Raw genomic sequence first — 13,230 nt, forward strand, 5'->3', positions numbered from 1 at the left:
GTTCCACTGTCTTCCTATCTCTACAGCAAATCCTACACAAGCAATGAGCCTTGTTTATTTCCCCAATTCCCAAGCTGCTACAGTCACACACAGAGACGTGATATATAGAAGAATATCTACTGCTGCCTGAGCCCCTGCTTCAGTTACATCACTTCTTAGTTCCTTCATTGCTCATGGAAAAGTTAGGAAAGGGCTGTGGGGACAAACTGGCTAAAATCAGATTGTGAGAGCCGGTGACTTGTGGCCAATGTTGAACTTCTCACCAATTTCCAAAAATAATTGTGAAAATATAAGGAGACAAAATATTGTATTGTAGTGTTTAGTTTTCAGTGTGATTATTTAACCTGATTTGCAAGGGAGAAAATCTTTCTGTTAATGTCACTATGAATAAATGCAGATAAAGTTGAAAATTTAATGTTAATTGCTAACTATCGTATTATGTCCATAAATTACTGAACAAAAAGAGGGAGATGTTTGTTGGGATGGGGCAGTAGGTATGCAGTGAATCTACTAATTTAGTCAGGCTGATCTTGATGGGGGGTAAGAGAGATGTAGTTCAAAAGCACTTTTACAAAACTTACATAAAAGTATTTTGTTTATATACCCCCTACATTTCAAGTATCAGTTGTCAATGGAATGCAGGGGTGGGGTGGGGGGGGGGGGGGTGGCGGCAAGAATGTACCTCATAAAGACCTGTCATCTGTGAAAGGGTTCACACAAGATTGCATATCATTCACAAAAAACCATCTGTACAGTGCACTTGCAAAAATAATTACTTTCTAGATATACAATTTAATCTTGATAGTTTCATTGTTTTTGAATGTGCACATTTGTTGTCACATTAGTGTTAGTGTTAGTAAATATTATCTACTACAGAATGTTTCAGAAAAAAATGACCCAACTTTATAACCTGTTGTCTACATAAGCACTCATTGCCAAAGACTGAAACTCATAATGCTTATTGCCAAACGTTAGAGTTTAAAATGTCTGCTGTTCGACATCATTGTTAGTTCTGTATATGCAATTTGTTTTTTGAATAATTTTTATACCCATTTATTACTTTTTTAAAGTGCTGATTTTACTGAAAAACCCTGTCTAGAAATGACACAGTTGTGTCTAATATAAACATAAATTTAGCATTCAACTGATAACATCCATAGAAAATATTTCTTAAACAATGGAAAATCCAGGATGGAATAATGACAATATTATGAAAAGGATAGATTGCTACTCACCCTATAGTGGAGGTGTAGAGTTGCACACAGGCAGGACAAAAAGACTACTAATCATGTAAGATTTCAGCCTCAAGGCCTTTTTCTGAAATAGACAGCATACACACACACACATTCACGCAAACAGCTCACGCACACATGTCAACTGTGTCTGGCTGTCGTCGGCAGCCAGAGACAGTGGTCATGCGTGTAGCTGCGTTTGTGTGTGCATGTGTGCGTGTGCATGCATGTCTGCATGCATGTGCGTTGTCTGTTTCAGAAAAGGCTTGCTGGCCGAAAGTTTACGTGCTTCGTTGTGTTGAAAATATTTCTTAAAATGTTTGTTTAAGCCCAGCGTTCATTCAGATGCACAAATTTGAGCTCTATTAGACTCAAAGACAAAGCAACTGCCATACTTTACTACCTTCAGCAAAAGTAAGTGGAGGAAGTAGGAGGGTGGGGGAAGCTTTTTGGTATTTGAAGAACATTATTGTTTATCAACAAAAGCTGCAAGGATGTATTCTTTGTTATTGACACATTATTGGAAAAGTTGTACAGGTACGTTCTTGGCGAAGAAATACTATTGAAAGTTAATGTTACAGGAAACAAACAATTACGTGGTTCCTTTGAGTAAAAAATCATAAAAAAACATACTTTTGTGAGTATGTTTGTATCCAAAAATTAAATTGTACAACTTTTCAGATAATGTTAAGGTTGACTGAAGATCAGCTTTAGACTGAAACTTGTCTCAACAATAAAAAGCATACCCATGCAGCATTTTGGTGCTAACTAATGCTGTCTTTTGAATTGCAACTCTTAATTGTAAGAGTGCACATTTTCACAATCACACACAAAAGGAATATGGTAGTATCAACTGTAGGTTAGTACAACAGAGTATGCCATCATATACTTCACTAAAGAAACAACAAATGGAGGCAATGGTTGCTCATGGTGCAGCAAAACCTTGCTTGGTTCATGTGGAGTGCCAAATCCTGACACTTCACAATCCACTCAAATCCTAGATGTGGTTTATCTTCTTTCCAAAGTTGAAAGAGACCATCCATAGGTTACATTTTGAGAAATCATAAAAATATTCTTAAAAAAACATTTCACAGAACCTTCAGTAAGTGATTTGAGAGGGTACAAAATTTATACAACTTACAAAAAATATGCTAAGAAGATAGCAAGCATATTTCTTCTGAGAACTTGCAGAATGTAGCTCATCCTGGTGTACAGATTCCACAGAGTAGTGCCATTGTGTGTACTGAAGAGAAGGTAATAGTCTTAATGGCTCATTCCATGATGACATGTAGAGTATGGTACATGCACTAAGTTGTTGAAGCAGTGAGCCCATGTAAAGAGAATGACCATTATTTTGTGTCAATCAACACATGGGAATGTGCAATATCAGTTGGAACTTTTGCTTAGGAAACTGCTGGGGATGGTAAGATCATACTTCACATGCCAGAAAACCAGAAAGTGAGGAGGCAAGCTAATACTTGTGTTTGATGCTGTGAGACGGCAGGTGATGTCAAAAACTGTGTTACGCATATCGTGACTGGCACGTGACGTTGAAAGGGAGGCTGTTGAAGCAATTCTGTGGTCTGGTTTCATCAGTTCCAAAAATATGTGCACACAGGGATGTTAAAAAAGCCATTTATCCTTCACAAGGAATTTCTTCTCTAAGATTGATGTCTGTTCCATTGTATTCAGATTGTACATTTTTAGCCTAGTGCTCTATGGTAACACAGTGACAGTGAAATTGCATCTGCAAATTTTTGAGCAGTCATCAATAAACTGGACAACAGTTAACATTTGTGTATTATTTCCAGTAAAGTGTAACCAACACCTTGTCTCCATGACAGCTAAAGTGATTAAGTAATGTTCGTAAATCCGTGATTAATGAAGTTGCCAATAAGTGTTGTTATTTTCTTCGTAGTCCCATGCTCACTACTCTTTTAAGTGGGGAGAGATGACATACCTCTTTCATAAGTGCACCTTCTTCTGGCAGAACTGTTGAAGTGAAAGCTAGAGGCATGAAGGAAAAACTTGCCAGCCCTTTTCATTTGTCAGTCTTCCTTTCCATTTAACATTTCTGCCAGAAGAAGGAGCCACCAGTTCCAAAAGTTTACATGTTTCTGTATCTTTTATGTGTGTTTTCACTTGCTACAGCATAGTGAGTACAAGATTTTTTCGTTCTCTGTTCATACTATATTTCATAAGCTCAAAAGTTATTTGAGATGAAAAAGTCAGTTGCTTTACACTCTATATAACTGTCAGTGCTGGAGAAGATGATTATGTTTATGGCTCACCCGATTGGCAGACTGTGTGTGTGTGTGTGTGTGTGTGTGTGTGTGTGTGTGTGTGTGTGTAAAGCAACTAACTTCACTAAACTAAACCATTGCTGTACATTTCTTACTGTTACGTTTCTTTGATTGCTTAGCTGAGTGTGTTCAAAACTAAGTCACAGTGTAAACTGTTATAGTCTTTGTTATATTTGTAGTTTTTGTTATTGTAGTGCATGTGAATGAATTAAAGAAATTCTTACAATTAAAGTGTTTAATTTTAAGTGGTAACAGCCAAGTCATTGCTGTGCTCTGCAAACAGATGATGACTGATCCTGTGGGTGAGCTATCTGGAATACCAGCAGCACATAGAGCTTGGAGAGAAGGCATGGAAGCTACTGTGCCTGGAAGCTGTGAAGGAGAAGTAATTTGTGGCATACCAAGTGATTGTTTGCTTTACACTCAGAACAATGGTGCCACATTTTCTCAGAATAGTGTTCCTGAACCAAACATCAATGTTGTGACGCAGCCAGATATCGAAGTTGTTCAGTATGAATTTCCAGATCAGGGATTTCTTGATATTCAGGAAGAAGAAGTTGTTTGTGAAACATGGGGCGATGTTGTTGTCCCAACTGAGGAGAGGTAAAGAGTTAATTGAGTATTTATTTTACCTTAGAACCAACTATTTTGAAAATTTTTAACCAAGGTTAATGTTGAAATTGTTGTATGCTTATTTACAGCGATAATGTTGACGAGGTGAAATTCTCCTACACTTTGAAATACGAGACAGAAGATGTTGAAATTCCTCTACCCCAGGATCAGGACTCATACTTAGCTGCTAGGCCATATCCTTGTGATTTTTGTAGCCGCCGTTTTCGAAAGAAGGCCAATCTAATGAACCATATGGTGGCTCATCAGACTGATAGGCCTCATGGCTGCAATATGTGTGGTGCTAGATATCGTCGCAAGTGTGATCTTATAAATCACATGAAAATACATGCATATGCACCTGGCAGGGATGTGCTAACTGATGAAGAGGAAGAGGAAGCAGAAGAAGAAGATGATGATGAAGGCGAAGAAGAAGAAATAGACGAAGAGGAGGAGGATGATGAGGATGAAGAGGAAGATGATGTCCATGAAGAGGAAGTTGAGATTGAGGTAGATAATGAAAGTGAATGGGTTGGTAGAATGAGTTATTCTCAAAATGAAGGTACAGCTAGGAGTCGCCGGAAAAAGAATCAGATGAGAAAGAGGAAAAATAATCATGTAAATAGAGGGAATAGAGGACGCACTCTAAGTGGCAAAGGCTTAAAACAACGAAATTACAACAGCTATTCTGGTAGAAGAAAATATGCTAATGAGAATAGTGTGAACATTTCTGCTCACAGTTATGTGGAAGAGGATGTGAAATTGTTAAAGCAGAATGTTTCCTCGTATTCGTTAGATTCCACACAACAATCAGAAAATGAAGATCAAGATCCACCTGCACCACGCTGGCCTGTTGTTGATGAAACGAGGCCTTATGTGTGCCAACATTGTGGTGTTGGTTTTGCTCGAGAGAAGGCACTTGGCTCTCATGTGAGGATCCACGCTGGCGATAGTCCTTTTGAATGTAACACATGTGGTGAAATGTTTTGGGATGTCAATCTTCTCCGTGATCATTCCAAAGCAAAACATCCTGGAAAATACGAAGCCTCTAGTGCCTTTGTGGAGAGGTTTAGTGAATTCCGTTGTGATGTATGTGGAATGAAATTTCAGCGTCAGGACTTGCTCAGGAGGCATCAAAGGTAGGTCTCAAAATATAATGTTTTCTTTAACATTTTTTTGTTTGTTTTTAAATATATTTACCTGTATTACAGCTACATGTTTGATAATTTGTCACTGTAAATTGAAGGCCAGAAAATTGTATGGTTGTGTGTCAGTACAAATTCCCCATTTTACAAGCCAAGACCAGTCTAATGAACATTATGCACGGTAATAAGTCCATGAAATAGTTTAAAATGGCTAAACACAATGAAAATATGGTACTATACGTAAAATACAAACTTTCAAGTTTTTGTTGAATGCGGTGTCAACCAAAGACGCTTGAAAGGGCAGAGAATTGGGCAGAGTAAACATTTTGATTTTAGAATTTGTCCATTATCAGTCAGTAGTTAATGTGCAAAGAGTTTTCTATAGCAAGTTTCACAAGACACCACCAGTTCACGACAGCATAGTGAAGTGGTAGAAGAAATTCAAGTGATTCATGCAATGCAAAGTGTTTGGAATGGGTGGGTGTGCTGGGGGAGAGGGGGGGGGGGGGGGGGGGATGGACAGTGTGAGGGAAGCAATGTTGTGAAATCGCCCAAAGTCCCTACCGACCTAGTGCAGGATTGAATATCCATCAGCCAACAGTGTGTCACATTGCTGGACAAGCTGTGTTGTGGTCGCTGACTGGGCACTGCTCAAGTGGCTACCACAGTTGCCGGACTTGATGCCTTGCGATTTTTTTGTGTGGGGTTTCGTTGAGGGTAGCATTTATGTTCCACCTCAGAATCTTGAAGAATTGCAAAACCACATCACAGCAACTGTTCCAACTCTCACTTGCGACATGCTGAGATGGGTATGAAAGAACTGGACAACTGGTTAAATGTACGCAGTCTTATGAGAGCTGGAAAAAAGGGGGGAAAAAGTGAGAGTTTGTCTTTCAAAACTGTATCATTTATTATGTTGTTGTTGGCTATTTGTGTGTACTAATTTTTTTTAAGTGTTCCATGGGGCATGAGGCTAAAGTGCACTTACTGTGTCAGTGGATCTTGTATAGAGTGCTGGTGTTGGCATTTCTTTGACATTAGTCATAACCAATTTGGTGATGATATGCAGTAGCCAATGGGAGTCGCAGAATCTAATGACTTCTGACAGAAAATACAAATTGATTACATTTAGTTTCTGTATGGAGAGCTCCAGAATAACTTTTACTGATTTGTCTAATGTGAGGTTCAAGGTTGGTTATTGATTTTCATAATTATTTCGTGAATGGAAAAAGTTATGCTGACAGACTGAGCTGTAGCAGTAATGTCTAATTTGACTATGTTTTGTTTAATCGACTAGATGTCATTAATGGACTAGTATGTCACATAGTTAATATTTTCATCCACTAGGATTTGGTGCTTGTTGATTTTTTAAAATTTTTATTTTGTGTGAGATGAGCAAAGGCTTCAGCTGATTGCACTTCATCTGTCGCATAATAAACACAGGCATCTGTTGCACTTGCTGTGCAGTTCAATGATGTTGATTTTATGATTTCTACGATACCTCATAATTACTGTGCTGCTGTCACCGCTGAATCTCCTCCACATGGTGCCACCAATGTTGTCTTTGAGCAGGTCACTACAATGATCGTTTCTGCGGCGGAAAATACGATCGATCGTTCTTTAGGGTGCCCCCGGTGAAAGACTGTCCCTTGGTGGTCGCTGGAACTCACTGAGGCAATTAAAGAGCGTTGGCAAGCTCTACAGCAACATAAGCGGCACCCTTCCCTAGAGCACGTAATAGCCTTTAAGTGGCTCCGTGCCCCCGTTCAGCTTATAAAATGACAGAAACAGGAGTGTTGGGAGAGGTACGTGTTGACCATTGGGTGCCATACGTCACCTTCCCAAGTCTGGATGAAGATCAGACATCTTTTTGGCTACCAGACCCTAACACGTGTCCCTGGCATTAACATCAATGACCTGTTATCTACTGATGCAAGCACGACTGCCGATCACTTTGCTGAGCACTAAGTTCGAACCTCTGTGTTGGAGAACTACCCCCCAGCCTTTCACACCCTCAAATGGCAGATGGAAAGGAAAGTCCTCTCATTCACTACGCGCCACAGTTAACCCTATAACGCCCCATTTACAGAGTGGGAGCTCCTCAGAGCCCTTGCACATTTCCCCGACACAGCTCCTGGGCCAGATTGGATCCACAGTCAGAGATTAAACATCTCTCATCTGACTACAAGCTACACCTACTCGTTATCTTCAACCGGACCTGGTGCGATGGTGCCTTTCGATCACAATGGCGGGAGAGCACCATCTTTCCGGTGCACAAACCTGGTCAAAACCCGCTTGACGTGGATAGCTACCGGCCCATCAGCCTCACCAACTTTCTTTGTAAGCTGCTGGAATGTCGGCAGCTGGGTTGGGTCCTGGAGTCATGTGGCCTACTGGCCCCATGTTAGGGCGGCTTCACCCAGATTGCTCTACCACTGATAATCTTGTGTTCCTCGAGCCTGCCATCCGAACAGCCTTTTTCAGGCATCAACATCTACTTACATAAAGCATGCAACATTACCTGGCGATGTCATATCCTTGCCACATTGTTTGAGTGGGGTCTCCGGGGCCTGCTCCCGATTTTTATCCAAAACTTCTTGTCGCTCCGTACTTTCTATGTCCAAGTTGGTGCGTCCCCGTATTCAGGAGAATGGTGTTCTGCAGGGCTCCATATTGAGTGTCTCTCTATTTTTAGTGGCTATTAACAGTCTAGCAGCAGCTGTAGGGCCATCGGTCTCACCTCTGTATGTGGATGACTTCTGCATTTCGTACTGCTCCTCCAGTACTGGTGTTGCTGAGCGGCACCTACAGGGAGCCATTCACAAGGCGCAATCATGGGCTCTAGCCCACGGCTTCCAGTTTCCAGCTGCAAAGTTATGTAGCAGGCATTTCTGTCAGCGTCACGTCATTCATCCAGAACCAGAACTTTACCTTAATGACAATCCACTCACTTTAGTGGAGACATATTGATTCTTAGGACTGGTTTTCGATGCCTGATTGACTTGGCTACCTCACCTTTTGTCAGCTTAAGTGGAAGTGCTGGCAGCACCTCAATACCCTTTGCTGCCTGAGCAACACCAACTGGGGTGCAGATTGCTCTACACTGCTGCAGCAGCTCTACGGAGCCCTTGTTCGATTCTGCCTTGACTAAGGGAGTCTGGTTTACGGTTCGGCTGCACCCTCAGTGTTGCATTTACTCGACCCAGTGCACCACTGACATTTTTCTAGCGACGGGAGCTTTTAGAACGAGTCAGGTGACCAGTGTACTGGTGGAGGACGGAGTCCCTCCATTGAAGGTTAGCTGTGCACAACTGCTTGCCAGTTACGTTGCACACGTTTGTAGTTCTCCTGCGCATCCGAATTACCGTCTCCTTTTACCAACCACGGTGGTCCATCTCCTGCAATAGTGGCCCAGGTCAGGGCTTATGATCGCAGTTTGTGTCTGATCCCTTCTGTTGGAACTAGAGTCCTTCCCTTCTGGACCTTTTGCATGGTCCTAAGGACTCCGTTAACCCTGTGGCTCTCCGCTATCACTTCCTCTCGATTCTCGACATGTACCAGGGCCATGAAGTGGTTTACACCAATGGATCGATGACTGATGGTCATGTAGGCTTTGCGTATGTTCATGGAGGACTTATTGAACAGCACTCCTTGCCAGATGGCTGCAGTGTTTTCACATATCTTGTGCTCTTAAGTGCGTCCACTCATGCCCTGGCAAGACATTTCTCCTGTGTACTGACTCCTTGAGCAGCCTACAAGCTATTGACCAGTGCTACGCTCGCCATCCTTTGGTAGTGTCCATTCAGGAGTCCATTAATGCCCTGGAACGGTCCCGTCGTTCAGTGGTGTTTCTGTGGACCCCAGCACACATTGGAATCCCAGGCAACAAACTTGCCGCCAGGCTGGCCAAACAGGGTACGCAGAAACTGCTTCTGGAGATGGGCGTCTCCGAAACTGATCTGCCTTATGTCTTATGCCGCAGGGTTTTTCGGCTTTGGGAGACAGAATGGCATAACAGTATGCACAACAAACTGTGTGTCATTAAGAAGACAACGAATGTGTGGAAGTCTTCCATGCGGTCCTCCCACAGCGAATCCGTTGTCCTCTGCCGGCTCTGCATTGGCCGTATGTGGCTAACGCGTGGTTACCTCCTCCGTCGCAAGGACCCACCTTGGTGTCGCTGTGGCTCACGAATGACGGTCGTCCACCTCTTGCTGGACAGTCCACTTTCTGCTGCTGTGCGACGGACTTTTAACTTTCCCAGCACCCTACCTTTGGTGTTGGGCGACAGTGCCTCAACAGCAGCTCTAGTTTTATGTTTTATTCGTGAGGGTGTCCTCCACCCTAGTGCTTTTAGGGTGGAGGTTTTAATGTGTTGCAGATTGGCTGGCTTCTTTTTATTCTCATGGTCAGCCAGCAGTGGTAATCTGCTCTCTTGTTTTGATCTCTTCTACATGTTTCTTGCATCTCTCTGTGGTTTTCTTGTTCGATTTTGTCCATTTTAGAGTTTGTTGCCCTTCTGTCATTCTTGTGGTTTTCTCCTTTCTTCCAGCCGTGTTTTGTTTGTCTCAATTATTTTATTCCCACCCTTGTGGAATTATTTTGATCGGAATGAGGGAGTGATGACCTAGCAGTTTGGTCCCTCCCTCCCCTCTTTTAAACCAACCAACCAACCAACCAACCAAAGCTTTATGCCTCGCCTGGGCCAGTCAACACTGACATTAGACTGTTGATGACTGGAAACATGTTGCCTGGTTGAATGAGTATCGTTTCAAATTGTGTCAAGCAGATGGATGTGTACGGGTATGGAGACAACCTAATGAATGTTGAAGACCTGATGAATCGTCCTGTTGGATCCTTAAGACCTGTCAACCAACAAAGTGAATTATGGTCTGTAACAGCTGTGAATGGCCTTCCATAGAGATACTGTCGAAATTTACACATGGCCCAGATCACAGCTAGACATTCTCTTTCGTTAGTTGAGTAGTTCCTCTTGGCTTTTGTAAGTGTCCTAGAAGCATAGGCTATAACCTTCTCTTTTCCATTAGAAATTTGGACCAGAACAGCACCAATCTCATACCCACTGGCATCTTTGTGTAGTTCTGTAGGTGCTATCTCATCATACGGACCAAGTACAGGGTCAGTCGTCAGAGCTTTTCCCAGCACATCGAAAGAATCTTGTTGAGCACCACCTCAGATAAATTTAGCGTCGGCTTTTAACAACTCATGGAGTGGCCTGGCTTTGATACAAAAGTCTTTGATAAAATGACGGTAATAAGAACATAATCAGAGGAAGCTTCTTACATCTCTAATACTTTTAAGAATAGGAAATTTCGTTATAGATCTCACCTTTTCTGGGTCTGGCCATACACCTTCGTTTGGCACAAGGTGTCCCAAGTATTTTGATTTCTTTTGCTCTAAAGATATACTTCCCTGGATTAAGTTTCAATCCGCCTTGTTAGAGACACTTAAGAACAGCCGTGAGTCTTTTTATTTGTTCATCAAATGTCTCTGAGAACACTATAATGTCATCTAAATAACAAAGACACATCATCCTCTTCAGGTGACTTAGAAGATTATTCATCATCTGTTCAAAAGTTGCCGGTGCATTACACAAGCAAAACAGCATTACCTTAAACTCATACAGGCCTGCAGAGGTGAGGAATGCAGTTTTCTCACGATCAGCCTCATCTACCTCGATTTGTCAGTATCCTGAGTACATGTCCATGGTTAAGAAAAACTTATCGTCAATTTGTGGAAGAGGGTAAACGTCCTTTGTAGTTACCTTATTAAGCTTCCTGTAATCAACACAAAAGCGCCAACTGCCATCTTTCTTCCTGACGAGAACCACTGGTGATGACCAGTGACCAGGGGCTCTGCGAAGGCTGAATGGTGTCATTCTTCATCATTTTCTCTACCTCGTCGCGAATTATTCGACGTTCTGTTGCTGACACACAGTATACTCACTGGCTTATTGGTTGATGGTCTCCAGTGCTAGTCCGGTGCTTCACCGTCGATTTGTCTAATTGGCTCTTCACCTGTGTATTGAAACATTCAGAGGACTCTTGAAGAATGGCAAGTAGCTTCTTCTGTTGTTACTTAGTAAGATCTGGTGATAGTCAAGCTAGAAGATCTTGTCTCATAGTGGTAGCACTAATTTCGCTCACAGACTCAACATGGGAGGTTTTTGTGACACTCAACTGTTCTGCAATTAATGGCTCAGTGTTTGCTACGCACATGTGTCTTGGAAGGATCTGCATTTCTCGGCAACAGTTAACTATCCACAATTCACTGAATCTGTTCTTAAACGAGATGACAGAGGCTGGGATGACCAAGTTATTCTTCAGTGGTATGCTTCTCTTACTATCCACTACAAGATGCATGGTTTGATGTATGGCATGACACATGACAGTTACTTTTCTAGTGCAGGAATGATCACTTCATCCAGCACACATAGTCTCCACACACTTGGATGTGCATCTTCCTGTCCACAGTATGTCATCTTGTCTAGCATAATCTTTGAGTGACCACAGTTAATAATTGCCTGAGAAGCTTTCAAAAAGTCCCATCCGAGAATGACGTCATGACTATACTCTTGTAAGACGATGAATTCTAAGGGCTGCGTATGGCCACTTATACCCACACGAATGATACATCTTCCTCTAAGTTTTACATATTTCCCATTAGCCACCTTCAGCAGAGATGTTTCGTTGTCGACGAATACGATTTTCTGCAACTGGCCTCTGTACTTCTCTGAAATGACTAAATATGATGCTCCAGAGTCCACAAGAGCTTGGGCTGGTCGGCCATCCATGAGGATATCGACCTGGTTTCCTATGATTTTTGTAGTGATCGACGGCAGAGAATTTTTCTCTTTGGCGGCCTCACCTCCGAGGAAAGTCCCAACCTTTAGATTTCCAGGTTGTGGCGGCTAGGTGATCAGCTGGAGCCTCTAAATGTTGATGGAGACCTTGATCGGCGTGTTGGTGAGCGTCCTCTCCAGCAGCGATGATGACCTATGTCATCCTACACCCACATCTTCTTGTCCATCTTCGTCGTCCCGGAGTTGGCATTGGCTAAGATCGTTCTTCTGTCTTCTGGCATGGACGTCATCAAATATCCGCTGCCTTTCTCGACAATAGACAGTGCACCACATGTCCCAGTTGTCTGCGGTGGAAACATACTAGTTGGTTATTCTGGGTCCTCCAGAAGTCAGTCTTCCTTGGTGGCCAGACAGATTCCTCATGTAGCATTGTAGGAACATAACAACTTTGCCTGGATCTTGACTTTGTCACCATTTTAAAGGGAAATGAAGGACAAGAGATTGGGTTCAATGTCTGTTCCACTTCCTCCCTAATGACCACTTGAAGTGTCTCGGTTTTTTGCTTTCCGTGCAATCCAAGTGCCTTTTGAACTTCCTCTCTCACTATCTAACGAAGAACACTTGTGAAATCAGTTTCTTCCTCCATCACAGATATTGATACGACGTTTGGAAGCCATTAAACTTCTTGCGTGTAATTCTTCTGTGATGCATTGTCTCGATATACTGGCACCATTTTATGAAGTCATCTGCTGTCAAAACCTCCTTCAGGAGTAAGGCTTAATATATGTCCTCAGCAACACCCTTCATGAGATGTGCAACCTTATCTTCCTCCGTCATTCTAGGATTCACTATTTTACACAGCTCCAAGACATCTTGAATGTGGGATGCTGTAGTTTCTCCTGGACGCTGTGCCCTGCACTTTAATTTATCTACAGCCTTACACTTCTGTCGTAATACTTCCCAGCTTGTGAACTTCTCCTCGTTGTTCTCATACCATTGCTTGGCAGTGCCCTCCAAGTAGAAAAATACGTTAACCAAACACACGGTGTCATCCCATTTGTTAAATTTGGCTGTACGCTCATGTACCTTCAGCCAGTTGTTTGGATCTTGGCCATCGT

General features: G+C 42.4%; 1 protein-coding gene across 1 annotated transcript in view; it reads left to right on the plus strand.

Moving 5' to 3' along the window:
• The window catches only part of LOC124804534 (zinc finger protein 16-like), a 137,485-nt gene that overhangs the window by 37,563 nt on the left and 86,692 nt on the right, over window positions 1–13,230 (plus strand). The window contains exons 3-4 of the mRNA XM_047264761.1: window positions 3,819–4,138; window positions 4,237–5,283. Coding sequence (XP_047120717.1) covers window positions 3,819–4,138; window positions 4,237–5,283 — 1,367 coding nt within the window. The remainder of the gene's footprint in view (window positions 1–3,818; window positions 4,139–4,236; window positions 5,284–13,230) is intronic.

Source organism: Schistocerca piceifrons, chromosome 1 (assembly GCF_021461385.2).
Source record: "Schistocerca piceifrons isolate TAMUIC-IGC-003096 chromosome 1, iqSchPice1.1, whole genome shotgun sequence".
NCBI classification, from domain to species: Eukaryota; Metazoa; Arthropoda; class Insecta; order Orthoptera; family Acrididae; genus Schistocerca; species Schistocerca piceifrons.